This window comes from Lynx canadensis, chromosome B3, assembly GCF_007474595.2.
Source record: "Lynx canadensis isolate LIC74 chromosome B3, mLynCan4.pri.v2, whole genome shotgun sequence".
In the NCBI taxonomy this organism is placed as follows: domain Eukaryota; kingdom Metazoa; phylum Chordata; class Mammalia; order Carnivora; family Felidae; genus Lynx; species Lynx canadensis.
The window spans coordinates 83,209,329-83,234,394 of NC_044308.2; the positions used below are offsets into that span (position 1 = coordinate 83,209,329).

Here is a 25,066-nt window from a genome sequence, read left to right on the forward strand (position 1 = left end):
TTCCTGTGATCACAGATTGATTAATTCTGCTTCATGGACCCGAGTGCCTTATGGTACCACTCCAGTAATTGAGATCATTTTCTGTGACCCACTTTAAGCTTTCTTTCTTCCCTTTAAAAAAAAAAAAAAAGAAAAGAAAAAAAAAACTATTTTCCACAACCCCTTATTAGCCAATACAATATAGTATTACTTCCCAACTGAAAATGATACAAGTTATTTTAAAAAGACCTGTGTTAAAGGTAATTGCTTATCTGAGGAAAAGGCCTACCCTGTATTCCAGGCACTGTGCTGTGTTCATTTCGTTTCGTTCGTTCATCCCCTCCCCAACCACTTCAGTTGTTTTTACAGATAAGGAAACTGAGGCTCACAGTACCAAGGGCCATTAGGATTCTAATCCTGATATAGGTCATCAGACTGGTCTAGTGCTTTCTACATGTGTATTAAGAGGTCTCTGAACACTGAGCTGGTCACGTTCGCCACGGTAAAGGGCTCTGGTTCTGAAGGATGTCATTCAAATAAACAGTAAACTAGAGAATGTCTTCCCGAAAGTATGACTGGCTTTTTCTTGGGGGGGGGGGGGGGGAAGGGAGAGGGGGAGGAAGAGGGAGAGGGTTATTGTTTAATTAGGGAATCGCTAACTAGAAACTCAAGCCCTGTGCCCTCCCTCTCTGATGCTTGTTTGGTTTCAGTGCCGATTTTTCCCTCTGCAAACCATTCTTCTCCTCTGCATTCCTTAGCGCAGCCGCAGGCAAAGCCAACATCTAATGTTTTCAGGGAGCTGGCAAATTTCAGAAACGCCAATGAGGGCCTTTTAATGACATCTTTGTTCACTCATTTGCAGGAAGGGGGTGTAAACTGTGCTTGGAAAGCAGCTAATGGTTTTAGGAAAACACCAACTACTCTGTTTTGTACCAGAAAACCATGGGGTTCTGAAAAAAACATTCTTTATATTGCCCCGCTTAGTCTCATCTTACCAAGAATTCTTGTTTGGCCAAAAGTATTATTTAATGTTTAATATTAGACACTGAGAAGTTCACTCACTGGTAGCGTATTTTAATCATATTCCACATTATGCTGTTTTTGTTTTGTTCCTTCTTTCCCCGCCCTCGGGGTCAGACTGAACTCTCCAACAGTGATCTCATAGGTTTCTTAAATATGTCATTTCTAAAGCCTCACTTCCTATTTGGATACATTGTAAGCCATAAACCAGAAAAAGCACAGGGACAGTGAAGAACATACATTAAACAAAAGATAGATTCTGTTTTGGACTGACCAAAACCAGCCTGTACCCGGACAGGGAGGAGGATAATAAACATTTTGACGTCTTTGTGTAAATCAGGCAGATTCCTCCAACATGTTTTCCAATTTCTGTTCCATTTTTCTGTGCTCCCGCCCGAGGACATTGACGTCTGGACAATCAATGACACAGGCTTACACACACATACTGTCGAGCACAAGCCTGGAAGAGCTGCTGAAATGGTTTAAAAGTTTCTGTGTGGAATCCACCACAAAGTACCAGTTAAAAGGGCCAGGAGTGAAAGCAGAGCTCCCAAATGACTAAGACTAAAAAAGATAATACCCCCAGGCATCTGTATGTCTCAGCATTTAAATTATATCCCTTGAATGCCAATTTGGACTTTGTGCCAAGAAGCAGCTGAAGCCCTTTTTCATGGAAATACCCAATAGAAGACCAATCTGTTTAAATGAAAGGTGTCTCTAATCATTCCGTATAAACATAACATGTTTTTATTTTATTATGTAACCTTGAATTATCTTGGCTTCTAATAAGGATCTTGTATTGTTACTGATTCTCAATAATTTCACGGAATTATGTTGTCTAAATGTGTATTCTGATGCCAAAAAAAAAAAAAAAAAAGAAAAACCTGTCTCATTATTTAAACACAGTTGCTTCATCTCGTACATTTCCTACTTTTGAAAAAGTCTGTTGTCCGTTAAAGAAATAATCTTGTCTGTAGTGGGTTTTCCCTCCAAGTTCCACGTCCTCGTGGGTACCCGTAGTATAATGAAAACTGTAAGTAGATGTGTTTCTAAGTCATTGAACAATTTCTGTACTTCCCCCTTTCTGAATTCCAGCCTATTTTCTTCTCTTTGCAGGATTAGCGATTATATGGATCTGACCCCTGTAGACATTGTAGGGAAGAGATGCTACCATTTCATCCATGCCGAAGACGTCGAGGGCATCAGGCACAGTCACTTGGACCGTAAGTACCTCCTGTGTGAGGGAACAGCCTGGCTGGCATCATCGCTCTCCGATGCTTGTTTGGTTTCAGTGCCGATTTTTCCCTTCGTGTCTCCCGTGTGCATTTGAGATGACTGTCAGCACACAGTGAGAAAAAGTGAGACCTACATCACTTCCACCTGTGTTGGAATTAGATTGAAAGCTGGACCTCAGGCCTAGAGAAATTGCTGGATGGTTAGGCCCTCACACGGGATTTTGTGTTCTCTTGTGCTCTCTCTCCCATAAAGCCATGGGAAAACCTTTGTCGTAAGTGCTTTCTTGACCCTTTCATTTTCTAGAGAGCAAGTACCACTCTGAAATGTGTGGTCTCTGTTTCAAGATATACAAGGGAGAAGACAAGTTCAAATAGACCAGAGACTTTAACAATTCCTACTCAACTAACCGCAAAACTGAGGCCCAGGGGAGCTGGGACACAGTGGCAGAGCACGTCGTGTGGATACAGCAGCTCTCAAAGGCAGTGTCTTTTCACTGTATTTCTGGAAAGAGGGTTATTCAGAGGAAAACTTCCCTCCGTCTCCCAACTCCCAGGAGAGGGAAACTCATCTCAGCTGTTTGAGTCTGGTTCCCAGCTTCTGACTCACAAGCTGATACCCAAGGTACCTTTTTTGGCATTGGAAGAAAGAAGGACCCAAGGTGTTCTGGCCAGGTCCAAGCAGAAACTCCCACACTGGGTCCCATGCAGCTTTTCCTCATCACACTCAGCCAGGTGGTTTACACCGTGTGTTGAGGGCCTCCGACAATCCCATGAAGCATAAGGCACTAGACTACTGAACCTCTTAGCAAGAGGCTGCCCCTTTTCCCACAAGAGGTCCTTTTTATGACCAATCAGTAGAGTCTTCCTAAAAGATGAGGGCCCAACCAGCTCATCTTCCTAGAATGTTCTAAACCCAGTTTTGAACTCTGGTTTTAAATACAGGCAAGGGGCCACCAATGAAATACTACAGCGTGACAGTCAAGGTTTTATGTAGAAATGCTAGCCGGGTGGCCTTTGTAATTTACTTCCTCCCCCCCCTTTCTTGCCATGGTTGAGGAGAGCTGTCTCAGGTCTGTCCTGCCCTTTGCTGTTGTTTGCTCATTTTAAACTCGCATCTTCAAAAGCATAATGGCAAGACAGTAAGCCCACCAAAGTCTCGAAGTGTGAGCATCTTGTACTGCCTTTTAACCATGCATTAGCAACACTGATGTGGGACCAAGTTCAGTGTCAAATTTTGTATACATCACGTCTCTGGGAAAAGCCTGCCTGCAAGGCTGCTCTCCAGCAGATTCTACTCCCAACACTGAGTGCGTGCCTTGGTATTGCACACCAGGGATTTGGGGAACACACTTGTTGCTAAGAATGAATGGGTGTTGTGCATCGCAGAAGCAGATGGCTCTTCAATTAATTGGGGGAAAAAAAATGATGCTGCTTCCTGAAAAGAAACATCAGGTTCTTTGTAGCCGGGAATTTAGAGAAAATGGAGAAAAATCAGGATCTTTGGAGGAGGCTATAGATACATTTTTGGACTGATATATGCCAGAGATCCAGACTTTAAAAATGAATATACTGTTTTTAGGACACTGTCATGCACCATGCGTGTGGGGGGTGAAGGGTGCTTTTTCATTTTGGAATCTTAATTGAGGTCTAACTTCAGAAACCTGATGCTGACAAAAAAGAACTATGTCATCCTCAGTTATTATTTGGAAAACGTCATGCTATCTCTCTGGGATTTGATTTACAGCTTGAAGAAACACAATTCCTCAGGAACAGTGAGCTAGGGCAATTCATTTCTTCCCATGAAGCAGAGGTCTCCAACAAATATGTTTGATGCCATTCTTTCCAATCTACTTTTATCTCATTTTCAGTAACCAGAATAATTTGAGAGTGCTGAAAATAAACAACTCCACCATTCACTATTGTACTAGTCTCCTAATTTTTCTGGTATCTTGCCAACTAATAAACAGAGAAGGTATGCTTTTAAATTCTGTGATTTTTTTCATTACTTGATATTGACATACTGGCTATTGCTTTATGATTTAGCCTACTAACAATGATTGAGTTCACTCTTTCAACTCATACACACGACTTCTAATTTTAAGTTCTTTTAATAACCTCAAACACATGAAAAACAAATAAAATGAGCTGATAATTCCGCACAGTAAAATACACTTCACATATTTAGCTATCATGCTGTGGAATAACTCCACAATGTCAAGTAGCACACAATTAGTAAAACTGTAGGGGGAGGAAAAGGAGTGTTTTGATCCTGAAGAATTTTGATCCTAATCAGATTGAAATTTCAACGTTCTTGTAGTGCTTAATATCTTCAATCACACACACACACACACACACACACACACACACACACACAAATCAAACTGATGCCAATGTCAGGTTTTGCATTCTGTGACTGAAATAAAATGCTAAAATATACAAATGCATCTCGCTTTGTACAATAAACATTAACATCATTATAAAGTAAGATTGAGTCTAAAATTGTGTGATGGAATGTCTGATGTTTACCTAATTCTCAAACCAAAGCCAGCCCAGTAACAAAATGACAGAGCATGTAATAAGTCTTGGTTGTGTAAACATTGGAAGAAAAGGCAAAATGCCAGTGCAGTATCCTGCTCGTCCAAAGCCCTAGGCTATTACTGAAGGATGCCTCAACTGTACCTTCTTGGCGGGAGAAGGTCATGGTGACAGAGAATCGGCTCAGGAATAAGATAGAATTCTAAAACAAAGGGGTGGTTAAAAAATAAACTACATTAACTATTTAGCTTTCCTTCCTAGAGCTATTGGCACAATTCCTGTTTCTGTGCATGAAAGGCAGGTTTTAGCCATCTGATATTTCTGATAGCTTGATATCTGTCTTACACTCCGGTTTACAGATAAAACTTTAAAATAAAAGACTCAATAGTCTTTGAGAACTCAGAATGCTATTTTTATCACTTATATCTCTCTCCTAGCTTAGGCATCTGTAAATCCATAGATGAACTTGTCTCTAGAATAAGAAAAGTAGAGGGGAATCTCAGCTCCATCAGGAATTGACAACTTTCATCAGTTGAACCAAGAACTCCAGACCACTCACTCTCCCACCAAGTTAACATGAGTGGCCCGATAGTTCACACTAGCTTCCAACATAAAGAATCAGTAAGAATCGCATTATCCTTACCAACATGGTGGGTGAGTGAAATCCTACTGGGATTCTAAAACCAAGGGGTTGTAGGCCCTCTTCTTTCACACTGTGACCAAAGACCCCTCTGATTTGTTTTCCTTACGCCACCTTACTGGAGTCATTGAACCCAATTTCACTGATTCTCCAAGCCAAATTGACCAAATCACCATTTCACGGTTTGAATTTTAAACTACTCATATAAGCGATTATTTGAGCATCTTTGCCTATCACACTCTCCACTTCTCCATTGCTCAGGAGGTATTGGCCTGAAGATGACCAGTCAGGTCTCCCTGGAGTCCCAGATCCCAGTTAGCTAGTGCAGCCATCTAGTACTCTCGCCCCGCCTTTAGCCCAAAATAGAAGGGCAAACCACAAATGCTAAACCGAACCGAGAAACATGTTTTGCATCTCTCTTTCGTCCCTTTTAGTCCAGCCTTCTGTCTATAGAAGTTGCTGAATTTGTCTTGAGATACCCCTGGGGTCCTTTCCAGGTCAAATCAGCAATGTTTGTAAAACCTGGAAAGAGTGGCAGAGAGAAACTTCCCTTTACAATGTCGTGCTCCACTAGCAAGGCTCAGGGCTCTGCAGCGGTGGGACTTCAGAGAAAAGGAGCCAGAAAGTATAGAACTGGTAGCAGTTTTCCCTTCCTAGAACCTTAACCAGGATGAAGAAACTCTGTAAGAGTTATTTCACAAAGAAAGAAGGACTTCTGCCTTGTCTACAAGATCTCGTTGAATTACAAAAGGATGGGCTGCCCAATATATTTGGAGGATGTTAAAAAAGAAAAAAAATACAGTGGCCTAAGCATTTATTTCTCAATTACAAAATTTTATCCTTCTTAACAAAAGTAATACACAGCTACCTGGCATAATGCAATGCATGCTGTTTTGCATCAATAACCCCTACGCTTCCCTCCTGAAGGCGTCTCATCGCCAAATGCAAGCCGACTGCTTAATGCAGGACTAATTAGTATATCCCCTTCCAGTCTGCAGGCCCTCCATTGTAATTCCTTCCCAGCTCATTTTTTTCCACAACCGAGCATCAATCAAAGTAAGTGCCCTGCCTGCCTCGGAAACACAAGATGTCCTCCATGCATTTGTCATCTGCCACGCAAACAAAGGGGGAATTTAATTGTTGATTTGGGTATGCAGCCATTGCACACAGTAAAGGAAGCTGCAATGAAGGGAGAAAGGAAGGCACAAAGTTTGGTGGGTGGGCCGAGTGCAAATAGCACAGGGGACTTTTTTTTTCTATCTTTCGATCTTAGCCTTTTTTCGGGGCTGGGCCTTCAGGGATTTAGCTGCAACCTGATCATTGGTTGGACTTTTTCCCAAAGCAAATGAGTTTTTCCTCTTCTTCCGTATGAATATGGAAATGCCCATGAAAAGAAATACATGTAATAGCTACCATGTCAGACTTTTTTCAGAAGCCAAGTCAGCCCACGTCGTGTGCCTGCCCATTAACCAAAAAAGATGCTCACGTGGAGAAGAAATAAAATCAGGTTTTTATGTAGAAGTGAATTGCCAGTATTATTTTATGTCTTTTTATTTTTTTTCTTTTTGAGGAAGTATGGATTTTGGCTTTTCCAGTCTAAAGGCAGGCAGAGAACAGAGATCAGCAAGGGCCTATCAGCTGAGTGTCCTTGGTCCCCTGCGTTTATAGAAATGCAGAATTTCAGGCCTACCCCCAGCTTACTGAATCTTCATCTGCAGTGAGCAAGATCCCCAGTGGACTCCCATTCAGGTTAACGTTTGAGATGGATGGACTATACTAGCATTTAGAAGGCATTCTTGTCTTACATGAAGTAAATACAAATTGACTAACAATCTTAACGGCTTCATTTTCCTCTTCAGTTGGCTGAATCTTGTGAATAACAGTAAAATAGAAGTAGGGAATTGGCTACTGAGGGTATCTCAGTCAGTGCTCAAATGAAACAAGTATGTGATTACTTGATAAAGAGAAGGACTTCTTTACAAAGATGTCAGGTATTAGCCTTCTCCACTGATATTCAAGAGAGTATAAATGGAAGTAATCGTCAACATGTAAGCAAAAGGAGGTCTTCAGTTTTTTCCCCAGTTAACATTTTTTCCCTGTGCTTGTTGCACATGTGAATACAAAAATTTTCCCTGTTCAAGTTCACCTAAAATCTCTGAGTACTCACTGTACAGCTTTGTGGTATTGCAGTAAGGTTTCAAAAATAACTAAGATGTGGTCTCTACCTTCAGGGAGCTTACATACTAGTAGGCACGATAGCATGAAAACAACCAATTTTGGAAAGGTGGCATAAAATGAGGACTATTGAGATGTATATTTTTTTATCTTATTTTAATGTTTGTTTATTTTTGAGAGAGAGAGAAAGAGGGAGAGACAGAGCATGAGTGGGGGAGGGGAAGAGAGAAGGGGAGACACAGAATCTGAAGCAGGCTCCAGGCACTGAGCTGTCAACACAGAGCCTGACGCATGGCTTGAACCCACGAACCGTGAGATCATGACAGCCCAAGTCGAAGTTGGACACTCAACCAACTGAACCACCCAGGCGCTCCTATTGAGACGCATAAACAAAACACTGAAACCCCAGAGATGGGGGGCAGGAAGGGAGGACGAGAGGTTCCAGAGGTAGCATATCTTCCCTGGAACTTCAAAGAAGATGGCAAGAAGCCAAGGTGGCAGATGGGCAGAGGTGTAGGGTCAGGGACATTCCAGAGCATAGAAAAGGACACAGAATGGGGTGCCTGGGTGGCTCAGTCAGTTAGGCAGCCAACTTCGGCTCAGGTCATGATCTCGTGGTTCATGGGATCGAGCCCCGCATCAGGCTCTGTGCTGACAGCTTGGAGCCTGGAGCCTGCTTCGGCATCTGTGACTCCCCTTCTCTCTCTGTCCCCTTCCCAGCTCATACTCTGTCTCTGTCTCTCAAAAAATAAACGTGAAAGGAAGGAAGGAAGGAAGGAAGGAAGGAAGGAAGGAAGGAAGGAAGGAAGGAAGGAAGGAAGGAAGAAAAAGAAAAGGACACAGAATGATACCACACACGATCTTTCTGCCCAGGAAGTAAGCCAGAACTTCAATTGGACTCATCTATTCTAATGAAATCCTAACATGGATCCTTGGGCTTTTCCTTATTACTATTTCAATTAGTAGCTGCTTTTATTACCGTAAAAGGAAACACGTGATATTTGAGAGAAAATGACCCATTGCTCTTATAAAACACGTTCGGGGGAAAAAAAAAAAAAACTTCTAAAACATCCATTTTAATCTAAATCAACCTAAATAAGATGAATTCCATTACTTCTTGTACTTTATACAAAATTAAGAACAAGATGCCATTGTAAGTTTTAATTATTTTAAATTTTTTAATGTTTATTTGTTTTTTTTTGGGGGGGGGGTCCGGGTACACAAGAGGTGGGGGAAGAGAGAGAGAGAGAGAGAGGGAGAATGTGAAACAGGCTCAAGGACTATGAGATCATAACCTGAGCCAAAGTTGGATGCTTAACCAACTGAGCCACCCAAGCACCACCCAGGTGCCCCCTCCCCCCCACCCCCCCCCCGTTATATGTGTTATAACTACTTTCCTTAAAACGTTGATTTAATGATACCTTGACTATCTCAGAAAACCTCAAACTTTTCCCTGTTTAACACAAATGAGTGACATAAGGATTTAATTTGTGTAAGTGTTTACCATACAATGGTTTTTACATTGGGGCACCTGGGTGGCTCACTCGGTTGAGCGCCAGACTTCAGCTCAGGTCATGATCTCACAGTTTGTGGGTTGGAGCCCCACGTCAGGCTCTGTGCTGACAGCTCAGAGCCTGGAGCCTGCTTCGGATTCTGTGTCTCCCTCTCTCTCTGCCCCTCCCCTGCTTGCACTCTGTCTCTCTCTTTCTCTCAAAAATAAACATTACAGTGGTTTTTACATTAATTTAGTGTTAACTAAGGATCGGGTCATTTGAACCTCTTTATGAGCTCCACATCCCCTCTGGCTTCCTAGAATTTTTGGTGGGGCACATCAACTAGAATGTATCCGGTTACAAGTAACAGAAAACCCAGGCAAAAATGAGTTCAGCTTTCTCTGTAATCGTCTCAAGTTTCTCTTCATGACCCAAAGACAGCTGTGGCACTGCCCATCACCAGTTCCCCACAAGACAATGTCCAAAGTCAGGAAAGGGTCAGTCACTATTTTGTGTTCATTCTTGAAAGAAAATACTCTTAGAGGCTCTCCAGGAGAGAGGAGCCCCCTTATGTCTCATTGCCCAGCATTTCATCAAATGCCCATGCCAGAGTCACCCACCAGATGGAATTGCCATGACTGGTTTAAACAATCAAAGTTCGTCCCCACTGGGACTTGGGAGAGAAGTGATAGAAAAGCCGTTGAATACGCAACATGATGACTGCTGCAGGAGCTATAGGAAAGTTGTCGGGAGTAGATCTTAAGAGTTCAAAAGGAGCACATTGCTTTCCTTTCTCCCTCTTTCTCTTCTTATTTCACCTATATGAGAAGATGAATGTTAGCCGATCCTGTTGAAATCATTGTTTCATAATCTATGTAAATCAAACCATCATGCTGTGTGTTTAAACTCACACAGGGATGTACGTCCATTATTTCTAAATAACACTGGGAAAAAAAAAAAAAAAGAATAGCTGTCCAGTGGACAATCAACGATGCCTGCTACAGGGGAGCATCTGTAACGTTTTCACAACCAAGTATGTCGGTTTCTGAAAATCTACACCATAGGTGAACAAATGAAACTTGTCTGGGCTCCTTTAAATACTCCTGTTTTTACCAAACATTGGTTTCTGTGTACCTATGCCTCACTACTCATCTATCTCTTGTTCAAGATGTTTAGTGCGCTTCGTAAAACAGCCCCATCCAGAAACACAGGGTCCACAAGAGACATAAAATAAATCTAAGATCCAACCTCATCCTTTTACCTTTTGTTAGTTCTGCCTACATTCCAGCTTAACCTTGCCAATACTTCATTTTTAAAGGGAGGTAAAAGATTCACCCAGGCCAGGTCAGACCCCCATACCACTTGCCCTAAGAGTGACCACGGTTTTAAGTTTCTTAGTGAAAATGCCAAGTATCTGTCTCCCATAGAAAGGCACATTGAGGTAAGTCCTTTTTTCAGAATAAAGAAAACTTTCCCATTAATTCCCAACAAGAGAGAGACCTCCCTGTGGGTCTCACTGTCCAGCGTTTCACCGTATTCCAAACCTAAACCAATCACTGGTAAGGAAATGGAATTACCGTGACTGAGGCTAAAAGGGGGACAGGGCCACCACCTAATTTTGCTTACTTTGAGATCCCCCAGTGCCTCGCACAGAGTAGGCACTCAAAGGAGTATTGGGTGAATAAATCCACCATTTCCTTCATTTCCTAGCTGGAAATTTTTCTTATTTCCATGTTCAAGAGTTCACTGTTTCCCTTTGTATAGCAAATCCCCACCAAAAAAAAATTTTAAGTATAAGGGCTAAGAAATACCGTCCCTGACTATTTTAGGTCAAGAAGGGCAGGAATGAGTGGTACAGAAACTCTGGCTGAACTGAAAGCAAGCTTGAAAAAAAATCTGAGATCTCAAATGTCACTCATGCCAACCATCACTTTGATTTTTCCTGTCCTAGAACATGATACCATCAGTGTTTAAAAGGCTTGGTCTCCAATTCAGTACATTATCATGAAGAAAAGGAGAATTTATTTTTTAAACTTAACAAATTGACACGTCCTAAATCAATGAAAAGTTTTCTCTGCATGATTCAATATTAACAGTTAATAAAAATCTATCAATTGGCAGTGGTATAGGAAAAAACCTCTTCTGAGGTTATAAATCACACAGATAGCAACTCAAGCAGGGCCTGTCATTAGTGTATTAGGGGGAAAATCCATAGATGATGCATCGTCATTCACGGAACATCCACAGGTCTTCTGTCCTCAAGCTCGTAACTCACATTAAGTACCAAATATCATTAAACTTTACCAAATATTGCTCAGCACAGAGATTCACAAAAAAAAAAAAAAAAAAAGAAACACACACACACACACACACACACACACACACATTGAAAACCAATTTGTGGATGTCTGCTATTTAAGACATCTAACTCACTAATTGCAAAATCTATAGGAAAGTCTGCACAGCATCAAAGCCTTGGTTGATCCTATGAGCAGTTCCAAATGAAAAACGGTCTGTGTTGCAAGTAAATAAAGCGCTTCATGCACAGTTTCTGCCTCTAATGCTGTTTCTCCTGTGGGTTTTGAAAATGACCTTCCTGTAAGCATCAAGGACTATAACTTTTAGATAAAGAAACTTGTTCCTGTTTTAAGTCTATGTCAGGTTCATTCCCCTATAGCCCACAGTTTTCAAAAGCAGAGGAAAAAGTAATCCAGAATTAAAAAAAAAAAATAAAATAAATAAAGTCCTGTTTCCAGAATGAAGTTCCCTGTCAGCCTGCCTTGGGCCTTAGGTGGAGAAGCAGAGATTAAAGAGTCAGTATTCTTTTTCATGTTTCATCTGCCAGTTTTGTGAATGTAGAAAGAAAACCAGTGGCTACAGCTAAGCACCCAACTGTGGGTGTTAAGTAGAAAGTGTGATTCTAGCGCACACACCCCCTTACTTGCACACCCTCCATATTAGTGAATTCAGAAATAACACTGGAGTTCCAGAGAGAAGGCACCCCTTCTCCATTCTCTGCAGCCACTGATGAAGGTACCTCCAGGAGGGGTGAATGGCGCCGCAGATGCGTCCTCATATCGCCATGACGATAATGAAGCTCTTTGTTCAGCTGTGTGAATGTGAAGTGTGCAATCTCCGATGATCTCACCATTTCCTATTTATTCTATACTTACCTGAATACGCCAAGTATTGCAGCTTTTTAATGCATATGCAAACCCCTAAAATGTCCTTTTGTGAGACACTTCGCTAAAAGACCGCTTTTGATATGTGTTCATCTCCTCTTCAAACCGAATTAGACTGCTTCCTTCTTTTGAAGACACAAGTAACTCACTATTTAGAATCTTTGGCTTTGATTTGGTAGAACAGCCCAACAGGAAGGGACCATGTTCTCTTTTTTTCTCCATATTTCTGAAGGCAAACTTGTACTGATTTGTTTTGATTTACTAACAGAATTATGTTCCTGCCACAGACACAGGCTTCCTTTATGTCCTTTCAATCATCGGTCTATTTCTGTGGACAAAGTTTTCCCAAGGAAAACTGAAATCCCTCTGTTTGGTGACTGTGTGCTGAGCCATGGATGTGCGCTTCAGCAAGAGTCCGTCAGGTTTAGCGGAGAGAGGAGTTTTCCTCCACAAGCGCAACATTTCTTGCACGCCTGCCACGAAGCTCAAACCAAGAGACCAGGTGACATTTTTGAACAATATTCAATAAAACTGAGCATCCAGCCTTTGGGGGAGGGGAAGGGGGAAGCGTGTGTTTGACACAAGTCACGTGTCCTAAAATGGAAGTTCTCTGCAGTTTTCTTTTGATTAAACTGTATTTGCCACTCCCTTCACCGTTAGGGGTGGGTGATATTTGGACACTAATAGCCGAAAATTGCCAACCAAGCAGGATTGCAGCAGTTCAACCAGGAGGAGCTAAGTCTCTTTTGTTACAGTCTTGTCACAAATGTGGGGCTCACCTCTGTCCTCTGAAGAGCACAGTCTATAACTCACAGGCACCTTTGGCCTGGAAGGTGGGGCGGTGCGGATGACCGCTTCTTGGTTCTCCTCAGAGCAACAGCTACTGAGAATGATTGGTTCTGCCCTAGACTTCAGAGTAAAAGAAACAAGTTCTCGCGTGGTAGCAGAGGCGCTCCAAATTATGCCCGGGAACATTCAAGATTGCAAGCGAACCTGGGAAAAACTGCACCTATCCTCCCCGCATCTTCATGATTACCCTGTAAGAGCTCAGAAAAGGCCATTGAGATGTTGTGAGATCCTTAAAGAAAGACCGGTTCCTCTGGTACAACTTTAAAGACATAATTCTAGAGATGTTGTAAGTGAATCACATCTAGAGATGTGATCAGTGAATCCAGTGAGCGACACACAGGCTGCTCTAGCAAAAGTTTTGGGTATCAAAAAGCAAACTTTGGGATAAATCAAAGGGCAGATGCCAGGTTATGTGTTAAAAGTACTCAGACCATATCATGGTATAAAATGAAAACTATGATCCACGTAAATAAATTTTCTTTCTCTCTGTGCTTCTTCTCTTTATAGTTTGAGCACAGTGTTACGAATTTACTCCTCAGGTCTTTGGTCTGTTGAGTGTGTATCTCTTTTCAAGGGACAATTAGCTATTTTTTTAAGGACTTCCATATCAAGTAACTTACATCATGCGCTCTTTGGATTTTCCCCACAAAAGGGATTTCAGGAAATAACCTGACACAAACATTCTCTCATTTTTCTCAGTTATCTAAAGCTAAAACTCACAAATAAAAACAGCCCTTGGATTAAAGAGAAGTGAAAAAGTTTTTGTGTTTTTCAAGTTGCCTAATTTATTATAAACTAAAAATCTCTTTCAAACTGGCACCAAGGTGGCTTTTCTTCTTGAGCTGATTAGGACCACATGAGCTCAGAAAAAGCTGTCAGATCCTGCCTCTGGCGCAGCTGGAATGATCCAACTGATTTGCCAGTAAGATTTTTTTTTTTTTTTAAAGCAAGAAGCTTCATCCCAAAGTCATAAATTTATATTCTGGAGCCCCAAGCAAAAATTACTCCTTGTTCATTTTAAAGGAAGCAAAATTCCATCGATATTTCTTTTTATGGGACCTCCTGGACAACAAAAACAACTGGGGCAATATTTTGGTCAACATTTCCTGCTATAGTGGAAGCTAACTCAGTGCCCTATCGCTCACTATCTAGCTTCCCACTGACACACAGAGGTCTCATTCAGAAAACACTCATCTTCAGGAAACAGTCATAATCTGTGTCCAAGCCAGAATGGACCTTTACCTCTCAGGACTGGTTTTGTCAGGCTGGCCCAGAGCAAGTGAACGGATTAGGTCAAACTTTTTTTCTTCAGTCGACCACGAGGGGCTCCTGGACCTGCTTTGGGGTGTTCACCACAGCAAATGAAGGCACTCACGTAGCTGCCTGACTTCCCAAGGAGCCTGAGGGGGCGCCCACCCTTCCCCGTCAGTCCTTCCACAACCACTTCCGCACATGAAGACCTACCAAGCCTGCCTCTCTGAGGTCGATCTCCTCTCTTTGCTAGACAGCCCTTGGCCCGGGTGATGAAGAAGGCTGCATTAATGGATTCATGGGCCCTAGTATATTTGTGTTTATTCTCAGGAAACAGATGCACTTTAATCAGACCCAGCGTCCTATTGCCTTCACTCCAAAAGACGACACCCTCTCATCAGTCTTTCAGCCCCCTTCACAGCACGTACGTGGAGCCCACCAAGGAGGCAGATGTTTTGCTGGCTGTGCATTTCAGAACTGAGATTTCGTTTCTTTGTTTGTTTTTAAGTAAGAGAAGGTATTATAAGGAATGGGGGTGGGGGTAATCTTTATGTGGATCCTGCCAATTCTCATTTAACTTTACAATTCCTTTCTCACGCTGCCCCCCTTTCTGTGCACTGTAGTCTGGTTCTGGGGATAATTTTTTTAATTTTGCCTATGTAGGGTCACATTCCAGACCGCAATCCCCAGACGGGCTGGGCTTCTCCGGCCTAGCACCTCAGTGTTTTCTTCATGGGATTCTAAAAAGGGGCTCCTTAGTCTCTTTCCCTTGTCAACAATCCTAGAACCCTTTGAAATTCTTCCTTTCTCCAGATACACAGCAGATAGAATTATGCACCAATCGTTGATTGGGGTGCTAGAAGTTTTTCTCCGTGAAAATAGTGGGCAGAATTTCATAACCCGTCATTCCTCTATTAATAGTTAACCAGGTTGAGAGGATTTGAATAAAAGCACATCTTGTTGCATGCAACAATGGTTTGACAGAAGAGCTGTATGGCAGAGTTAGTATTTCACTGCTTTCAGCTTCACCACGCAGTTTTGTAGCCTGGGAAGCCATGCATGCAGAATGGCAGAACTTACAATTGCCGACACAAGAAGAGTACAATGCTACCTGTGGAGCCCCGCCACCAAGAGAAGGTGTGACAGTTCCGGGCCTTAAAAATACCCTCAACTGTTGAATAGTTTCAGAATAGTGCTTGCCACTTTTTGAAACACACATCAAAACAAATCTTTTTTCAAGCACCTGTTAAGACGTAATTATTAAATTTTACAACCACCCATTCAATGCACTGTGAGAAAAGGGGAGACTGGGAGAAAAACATCGAAGTGTACATGTTTATTTATGGATAGAATACGGGGAGGTTGATTTTTGATCACTTTTGGAGCCAGGAGGAATGGCTTAGACACGACGGATGAGCTTCAACAGCCTTAAAACACAGCTCTTTTCCAAAGTGACTTCCCTTTACCCATCCAACCCCCCCCCAAAAAAAATCAAAATGTACTTCATGAAACTATTGTATATGAAGCACTTATTAGCCGTAATTAAATGGACAATATGAATTTACTACGTCTTTAGGACTCTGGCTTGTTCTGGTTTAGAGCAAGATGATTAATGCAAATACATATTACTTGAGATAACCATTTAGCAGCTAATTTAGCCAAATTTATTACAGCAGTTAGAGGTTTTTCATTTTAGCAGACGGAGACAAGGACATGCCAAAAAGTGGGCAACGTGGACGAGTGCACACTGCCCTCTAGTGGCCAACCAGCTGGCGCGCTTTTTCGGGGGGTGTGGAGTTGCTGAGATTCCTAGCCAAGTAATAACAGCAGGTTTTGCACGTTTCCGGCATCCTTTTAAACCATTCCTTTCCATAGCACTTTATTTCTGGGGATGATTTACTGCACTTTCCCCTTTTACTAGCTCAGGAGTACCCAGATACAAATCAAATCAATTTCAACTTGGCAAGATTTTGGTTAAAGTATCATTTTTAACATCTGCATTTTAAAGCTCTCCTTCAGTGGGTATTTAATGGCACCGTTTCACATTACTGATTGTTTTTACTTGTTCCTTCATTTGGGGCCATATTTCAGAGCCTGTGTGGAGCTGTCACTCTGTTTGGCTCTAGCCAAGTCAATTCTGTGCCTCCCTCAGGCTAGTGCTTCTCTCTGACTTGGTCGGGGAATTTATTTTGTCCCAACATTCAGGAAAGTCTCACCAGAATTTCCCCTGACTGACCAATGTAAATTTTGTTCATACATGGACTATAAATTCTGCTAGACAAGATCAAAAGGAACAGATGTGTGAGGACACTGGTTGATATTGCTTGCACTGAGGTGAAATGATCAAAGACAGGGGTGAAGCATCTTCGGAACCATTCAAATATCTGGAATCTCAAAGAGATCTACCTCGCAGCTATGAATAAATCACATACAAATTTTCCTTTGTTAGTGTCTGACGTCAAACCCATTGACAATATCCACACCACATTAGGTATTCTGTGAGCCAACAAGATTTGTAGTCCCTTTATTCTTTCCTTCACACCATGGCTGCCCAAAATGGAATAAAGTCTTGCTACAAATGCTAGTAACCCTCGCTCCACTGAATTGTTGATTTTATTTGTCCTACTAATGGCATTATACATTAAGCATACAGAAGGGCCCCCCTGGATTAGTGCGGGACCTCCCCTTTCTAAACTGGCGGTTTTACGGGGATGATTATCATTTGGTCCCAGTCCTAATACACAATACCTTCCATTTGTTTTGTTTTCTTCCCCCAGTGCTGAATAAGGGCCAGTGTGTGACGAAGTACTATCGTTGGATGCAGAAGAATGGAGGATATATTTGGATACAGTCTAGTGCCACCATAGCTATTAATGCCAAGAACGCAAATGAGAAGAATATCATCTGGGTGAATTATCTTCTTAGGTATATTTTCTAATTCTTTTTCATTTCTGTGTCAGTTATAAAATATGCAGCCCGTGGTTAATAGCTGACATGTTTTATTATCTTTTGGCAGTATCTGGTGTGGAATTATGTGGAAATTCTGCTTTTTCTTTCCACAAGATTCAAAGACATATGCAAAGATCAGAGCTATGTTGGAGGGGACTTCCGGGGCAGAGTCACAAAATTATCTGTAATTCTTGGTCTGTCAACATTTGGGCAGCTCTACAGACATTGCTTTGGTTTCCCCACAAATGTTCAGGCTAGAAGAAAAAACAAATGCAGACTTTTGCCTACAGATGAAGCATTCAAGAAAACACCACCTTCTCCCCACCACATGAACCTACATTCATGCATTCCCATCCTTGAGAAGATTAAGCAAAAGGGCATGGGGAAGAAGTGACAGGGTTCACTATTTGCCTCCTATATTCCATCCCTTTGAAGCCTTACACAGATTACATAGCATCTGATTCCCTGGGGCATTCAAGTTTTGGTAAGCGAAGTGAGCTGCTTTGCCAGAATCAAGGCACTATCAGTATATAAACAAAGGCGCTCTCCTTTTGCCTAATGCTGTGTGATCCCACCCTTCACTGCTATTTTAATGTGCCCTCGCGTTTACATCCATGAATGAAGCCAGGCTCAACAGCTTCCTAAATTCTAGTCTACAACCCCATTTCTCCCTCCTTCCTCATCTACTTTTGCCTTTGGAGTCAAACTAGCAAAAAGAAAACGGAGGGCAACGGCCCCGGGGGGTCTGCTTTGGGCAGCAAGATTTCTGGGAGGTTCTCCACCAATCCTGTCCTGAGGTTATTAGAACACTAGGCCTGGCTCCCTCCCACTACTGTCTTTCCAGTTTGGAGCTTCTCTTGGCTTTAAAGCCACCAAGCAGGACCCACACGCGGTCCGAGTAGGAGAGCCTCTGATCGGTCTTATGAATGGAAGTTGGTGCCCTTTGGCTGATAATCTAGACAGGGAGTACCTGAATCCCATTTTTCTTTGAGACAGCCAAATGGAGCCGAGATGCTGGCAACCGTGGCTCGTCAGCACGCTGACCCTTCAGAGCGTGTTCACGTACGAGGGCAATGACTTGAAGGCATGAATGTGCTTGCTACCAATAGCATATCAATCAGACACTAATGATTATAGCTCTAGAGAGGGCCTTAATGTGCGCCACTTAAAAGAGTCTTCATTTATCTACTTTCTCTTTCCTTTTTTGACCTCTTCTACTCTACATTAATTCTCTCTAAAGGCCCAAGTATGTGTATTTCATGTGGCTTTCTCTGAGGCCTGATTTTCATGCACGCTTTCCCCTGTGTTTGTGATATGCTCAAGATGGGTTTTACAAAGAGGTTTACAGAACAGTGGCTATGTGTAATGCAGAAGGTTATAAAAAAAAAACAAAAACAAAAACAAAAACCTCACATGCCAAAGAGAAAATAGAATAAGGTATTGTGGCATTAACATTCTTTTGCTAGTCAGAAATGGTGTTGTGCCAAGGAGACCCATTATTATTAAAAATCAGACAGTAGTAACAGGGGCACCACAGACTGCAAGGTACCTGTCCCCCATGCTGATGTAACATAGGTTACTAAAGTAATCTACATGCTTGTCACTCTGGTTCAGGGAGATATCTTTCCATCTGGATCTTTCTTACTGCCTCATCCATCTCATGACTACTCTGCCCCCAAATGGAGGGAATGAGAAGGGTTAAGGAGGCGTCAGTCCATGCAGTTGTGGATCCACACCACTGATCTAGCCTGGGATCAAATGATACAAGCACCTAAGTGTTTGGTGATTCTAGTCCGTCTAGTTCCATAGGGAGAGGAAGGAAGCCGTTTGGGTACCCAAGACCAGTTTTCAGGCTCAAGAGCCTCAATCTCAGACATGGTAGACAGCTCCCGGCTGACCTCAAGACTCACCCTGAGTTCAATAATGAAAGGCTGCAAGTTGAGGGACAAGTGACTTGGGAAGCCCCAAGGCATCTGGACCAAAGGAGATCAATATGGATGGGCTTTAGCAGAGAAAACTCCCACCATGTCTGCCATTCATTGGTATCACTTCTAGAGACTAAAGATCTAGAAGAAAAGCACTTGGCCTTGACAAAATAGCGATCGTTGCATATTAGCAAAAGAGCAGCTCACTGAAGTTTGTTTTTCTTTCCCACATTCCTGTTCTTTGTTCTTCCCTGAGCAGTATTTTCAGGCCACCTCTTCCTTCTCAGAATCCCTCACTTCTGGGTCCATCCGGAAGGACAACACGGTCCTTCCCTGTTCTGAAATGACTGCTCCGCCAGTCTTGTTCCTACTCCCTCACATGTTGGTAGAATTACAGACTCCAGAGTGTTCAGAGACAGCCTGAGTGCCAAGGCCACCTTCCCACCATTAGCCTCATCTGATTATCTACAGAAAACTCTGCTACTGAAGCTAATTCACACTAAGGAGTAAATGCCTGATGATCCATCTTAGTGAATTAACCCTCCCAGCGATTGGCAGTGTTAGTGGTTACTGAAACAGTGACTCTTCAATACAGCAATCTCACTAGAGGTTGACAAATGAATCCTTAATCCTATATTGTAAGTCTCTGGTTGGCTGGGCCATCATGGAGGGTAGAAGCAGCACTTTGCAGTTTGAGGCCAGAGGCTTTCCTTATGGCTTCAGATTACAGCAGCCCTCATTGCTCCCACACTGGGCTGGCCTTGAAGTGGCATTTCTAGAAGATAATGAACTCAAACTGACCGAACACACTCTCTTTTCCAGAAGAGGCTTGTTTCTGAATTAAAAATAGAACAAGAATTAAGCACATTTGTGCAAATGGGGGTAGAGACATTCTGTTAGGGCCTCTTTCACACTAGGACTCTCCCCGCTGCAATCAGAGTTCCAGCTTAACAAGCCACAGGTGAACACCACATGAGCAGTTGAAAATGTGATTGTAATGGGTGTGTTGACAGTTCAGTAGCCATAATCCATGCATCCCAAGGTGCACCTGTGCATCTGTCAGATCATTAGACGCCGAGGGCTCTGCGCACATCCCCCCCCCACCTCCCCCATCAGTTGCTTTAGAGCCATCTCAACAGCTGAGAAGCTCCATCAAGGAACCAAGACAAGGGAACTGAGGCAACGGACTCATTAGGAGCCCAAGAGAAGATCGGGCACACCAGGAGGTATAGGAAGGAATAGTTGAGAGTACTTCTCAGCCTCCCTTTCCCGCCGCGCACCCCCCACCCCCCCCCCCCGCCCGGGTGTTAGATGGGAGGGATGTCAAGCGGCACACTTCCCTGGCCCCCAGTGCTACCTGATTATTTAAAAGCTTTTTAGTGGCTTTCCTGTAGCATTTGGGTATTCAGTCATTGTAGCAGGGTGCGGCTGTACCCCGGCACATGAAATCCAAGCTCCTGTCAAAGTCCCATAACGAGCAGAGAAATGATTTCACGTGCAGTCTTTTAAACTCTCTAAACTCCAAAAGTTTGGGGCAAGGAAGTGGGGAGAAGATGGTCAAAAGCAAACCATGCGGAATGGGTGTCTGCCCTCCTGACGAATGCCTCCCTCCCCCGCAGTAACCCCGAGTACAAGGACACACCCATGGATATCGCACAGCTCCCCCATCTGCCAGAGAAAACTTCAGAATCTTCGGAGACATCTGACTCTGAATCAGACTCTAAAGATACCTCAGGTATTACAGGTATTACTACTTCTCCATGTTCTGCAGTGACTGCTTGCCTATCCAAACATGAGGGGTGGGCAATGGCCAGACGGCCACCATCAGAGCAGAGCAACTGTTAAATTTCATAGAGAGACATATGTCACATCAAGTTGATAGACTCTCTGTACACATAGGTATGTATATCAGTATACCACCACATACATATGTGCACACATGGATGTATACATATATGCATGTGGTATATATACATGCATATATATTGTATATATAAGCATATGTATGTGAAGGTATATATTTATACACATCAATTCACGCATCCCAATATGCCTGTATGCGCAAAAACATACAGAGAGAGACTGAGCAATCACTCAATGTCAGCCGTCCACTGGCCACACAGAAGGAGTCATGCCCTAACCCCATAGTAAGCTTTGGCCTCTTTACCTGAAGCAGAGGCAGCACGATCTCTGCTACCTATAAGACCGCCTGCAGCTTCGAACCCGAAATATTCACATGCTTCCCAAGCTGGGATTGAGCCTCCAAAGCAGGATAGTTAATGACATTGGTAAACGACTCTTTGGAAAGTACCCTGAGTAGCTCTTTGGAACACAAGAAAGTTAATTTAAAAATGTACCTTTCCTCCAACCCCCAACCCCCGCTCCACAGGCACACTTAGAGCCAAGGAGCACAGAACTTCACAGAATTTTACAGCTGCAAAGAAGCCTGAGCCTCTTCTAACCCACCGTCTTCCATGGAAATGAAGTAGTTACGTGATCCGCCCAAGTTCTAGTGCAGGCTGCATCCGAAAGCATCACAGCACAGCTATAAAATCAGCATTGTCCCTAAATCTTCTGAGTTGTGTTACTGGGAAAATCTATTCTCTCTATAATGTGCCAGATGGCTAGGGTTCCCCACCACCCCCGACCCTCCCCCATCTTTAGGGCACCTGCTCTCCAGGCCTGTGAGCCCATATCCCTCTACTCCAGACAAAGCTTCAGGGAAGTGGAAGGAGGTGAAAAGCACAGAGGATCTTGACTGTTTCCCTATCCTAAACTGCATTCATTTGAAAGTTCTTTCCTAGGGCAGAAGTTCTGGAATAGACAGGCTCTGCTTCTTATTTACATAGTATTTAGCAGGGAACAAAAAAAACAAAAAACAAAAAACAAAAACAAAACAAAAAAAAAAAAAATTCCCTGCCCCGTGGAGCCTGTATTCTTGTTGCAGGAAGAGATCAAAGTAAATGAAAATAAGCACCATCTGATTCCCTGTATGGCTAAGTGCTATAGAGAAAAACAACTTTAGGAATAGGGAGTGTGGTCTTCAATAATGAACAAATATTCACCAACGGAAGGGGCCGACGTCTGTAGAAAGTCACCTTGCATACCATCATGTTTCTGTGTCACTGACATCTTATTCCAGGTTATTTACCCTGACTCCCTGAATATTTTTGCAGGACTTCTCAAATGTTAATGTGCTAAACAATCACCGGGGGATCTCGTTCAAATACAGAATCTGATTCAGCAGGCCTGGGTGGAAAGCTGGGATTCTGCATTTGAAAGAAGCATCCAGGTGATGCAGTGCCGCTGGTCTATGAACCACACTCTGAGTAAAGGCCCAGCTAATCGAGGCCCTCCAGAGAGAGAAAGCCCAGGCTTTTAGGTAGCAAAGGTGGTGGAACAGCTCAGGTGGGCCAACACACCTCCCCAGCCCTGCCCCCCACCTCCAGCACGTGCGACGCGGACGCTGCCCTGCTAATGTGGTGTCTTTTGTCTCTCCTCCCCCGCCGCCGCCACCTCCGGCCACTGGCCCCACGCAGAGGACAACGAGAACTCCAAGTCCGACGAGAAGGGTAATCAGTCCGAGAACAGCGAAGACCCGGAACCCGACCGGAAGAAGTCGGGCAACGCCTGCGACAACGACATGAACTGCAACGACGACGGCCACAGCTCCAGCAACCCGGACAGCCGCGACAGCGACGACAGCTTCGAGCACTCGGACTTTGAGAACCCCAAGGCGGGCGAGGACGGCTTCGGCGCACTGGGCCCCATGCAGATCAAGGTGGAGCGCTACGTGGAGAGCGAGTCGGACCTGCGGCTGCAGAACTGCGAGTCGCTCACGTCGGACAGCGCCAAGGACTCGGACAGCGCGGGCGAGGCGGGCGCGCAGGCCTCCAGCAAGCACCAGAAGCGCAAGAAGAGGCGGAAACGGCAGAAGGGCGGCAGCGCCAGCCGCCGGCGCCTGTCCAGCGCGTCGAGCCCCGGCGGCCTGGACGCCGGCCTGGTGGAGCCCCCGCGGCTGCTGTCCTCCCCCAACAGTGCCTCGGTGCTCAAGATCAAGACGGAGATCTCGGAACCCATCAACTTCGACAACGACAGCAGCATCTGGAACTACCCGCCCAACCGGGAGATCTCCAGGAACGAGTCCCCCTACAGCATGACCAAGCCCCCCAGCTCGGAGCACTTCCCGTCCCCGCAGGGCGGCGGGGGCGGCGGGGGCCTGCACGTGGCCATCCCCGACTCAGTCCTCACCCCGCCTGGCGCCGACGGCGCCGCCGCCGCCGCCGCCCGCAAGACTCAGTTCGGCGCCTCGGCCACTGCGGCCTTGGCCCCCGTCGCCTCAGACCCGCTGTCGCCCCCCCTCTCGGCGTCCCCACGGGACAAGCACCCAGGGGGCGGCGGGGGCGGCGGCGGCAGCGGGAGCGGCCCCAGCGCGTCCAACTCCTTGCTGTACACTGGGGACCTGGAGGCGCTGCAGAGGTTGCAGGCGGGCAACGTCGTGCTCCCGCTGGTGCACAGGGTGACGGGGACCCTGGCCGCCACGAGCACGGCCGCGCAGAGGGTCTACACCACCGGCACCATCCGCTACGCGCCCGCAGAGGTGACCCTGGCCATGCAGGGCAACCTGCTGCCCAACGCGCACGCTGTTAACTTCGTGGACGTTAACAGCCCCGGCTTCGGCCTCGACCCCAAGACGCCCATGGAGATGCTCTACCACCACGTGCACCGGCTCAACATGTCGGGACCGTTCGGCGGGGCCGTGAGCGCCGCCAGCCTGACGCAGATGCCCGCCGGCAACGTGTTCACCACGGCCGAGGGACTCTTCTCCACGCTGCCCTTCCCCGTCTACAGCAACGGCATCCACGCGGCACAGACTCTGGAGCGCAAGGAGGACTGAGGCGCCGCCCAGCGCGGGCCAGGGCTCCGCCCGGAGGCATCGTCGATCGGCGTTTTCGTTTAGACCTTTTAATTCTAGCACTTTGAATTCGAGCAGGTCAGCGTCCTCTCTCACCACGACGGCCCCCATTCCACCCCCTCTTTCTTTAACTTGACTTATTCTTTCCTGTAAAGATATGTTTATTTTTCGCCTTCCGAGAGTCAGATGACCAGTTGCCTGCCATTTTGTCTCCTTCTAAGATGTGTGTTGGGTTGTTTTGCTTTCCTTTTGCATCTTTATTAAGATGTCTTTAATGTTGTATATGCCTCTGCCATAGAATACTCAGTCTTGTGGTCAAGAGATTTCTCAAGTGACAACCATTGGGTTTTTCTTCCTAAAGATCTTGATATGATCAAGATTGAAAGAGACAAGCATAAACAATGTGCCCTGTTTGACTAAGTCAAATGAAATGGGGTGGTTTTTTGTTTTGGTTCCTAATTCCTTTAAAGATAGGGGGGATAGTATTTTAGAATTTTATGCAGAATTTAATTCTCTTTTTATGGTTAAGATTTTAAGATTTTCTTACTTGCACATAAAAATAATTTGGGTTCTTAAACTTAATTTCTGGCCTGTGACTAGAATGTTTTAAAAAAAAAAGTTGGACTAAATGTTAATTACTGAAACATTAACTTAATTTCTAAAACCATGGTGCTATCATTTATTAATCTGTAATGTCTTCATACAAAATGCAGCTCCTGGGCTGGGTTTTGGGGAAAAAAAATAATAATAATAACGTGTTCTGTCCTGGTCTGGAGTCCCGCTGCTGCAGTCTCCTTGGTTAGTTAAGACAAAGCCCTCATTAACGTTTGCTGCAGGACTTAAAATTTTTTACCTCCCAACTAACAAACATAGCCTCACATTAAATTTAATGGGTCAGTAAAGCCCTTTTTAAAGGGG

At 44.2% G+C, this 25,066-nt stretch overlaps 1 protein-coding gene across 1 annotated transcript in view; it reads left to right on the forward strand.

Annotated features, from left to right (window-relative positions):
* Window positions 1-24,187, forward strand: part of NPAS3 (neuronal PAS domain protein 3) — a 751,527-nt gene extending 727,340 nt beyond the window's left edge. The window contains exons 9-12 of the mRNA XM_032593522.1: window positions 2,116-2,222; window positions 17,137-17,284; window positions 20,853-20,977; window positions 22,773-24,187. Coding sequence (XP_032449413.1) covers window positions 2,116-2,222; window positions 17,137-17,284; window positions 20,853-20,977; window positions 22,773-24,130 — 1,738 coding nt within the window. The 3' untranslated portion in view covers window positions 24,131-24,187. The remainder of the gene's footprint in view (window positions 1-2,115; window positions 2,223-17,136; window positions 17,285-20,852; window positions 20,978-22,772) is intronic.
* The last annotated feature ends 879 nt before the right edge of the window (window positions 24,188-25,066 follow it).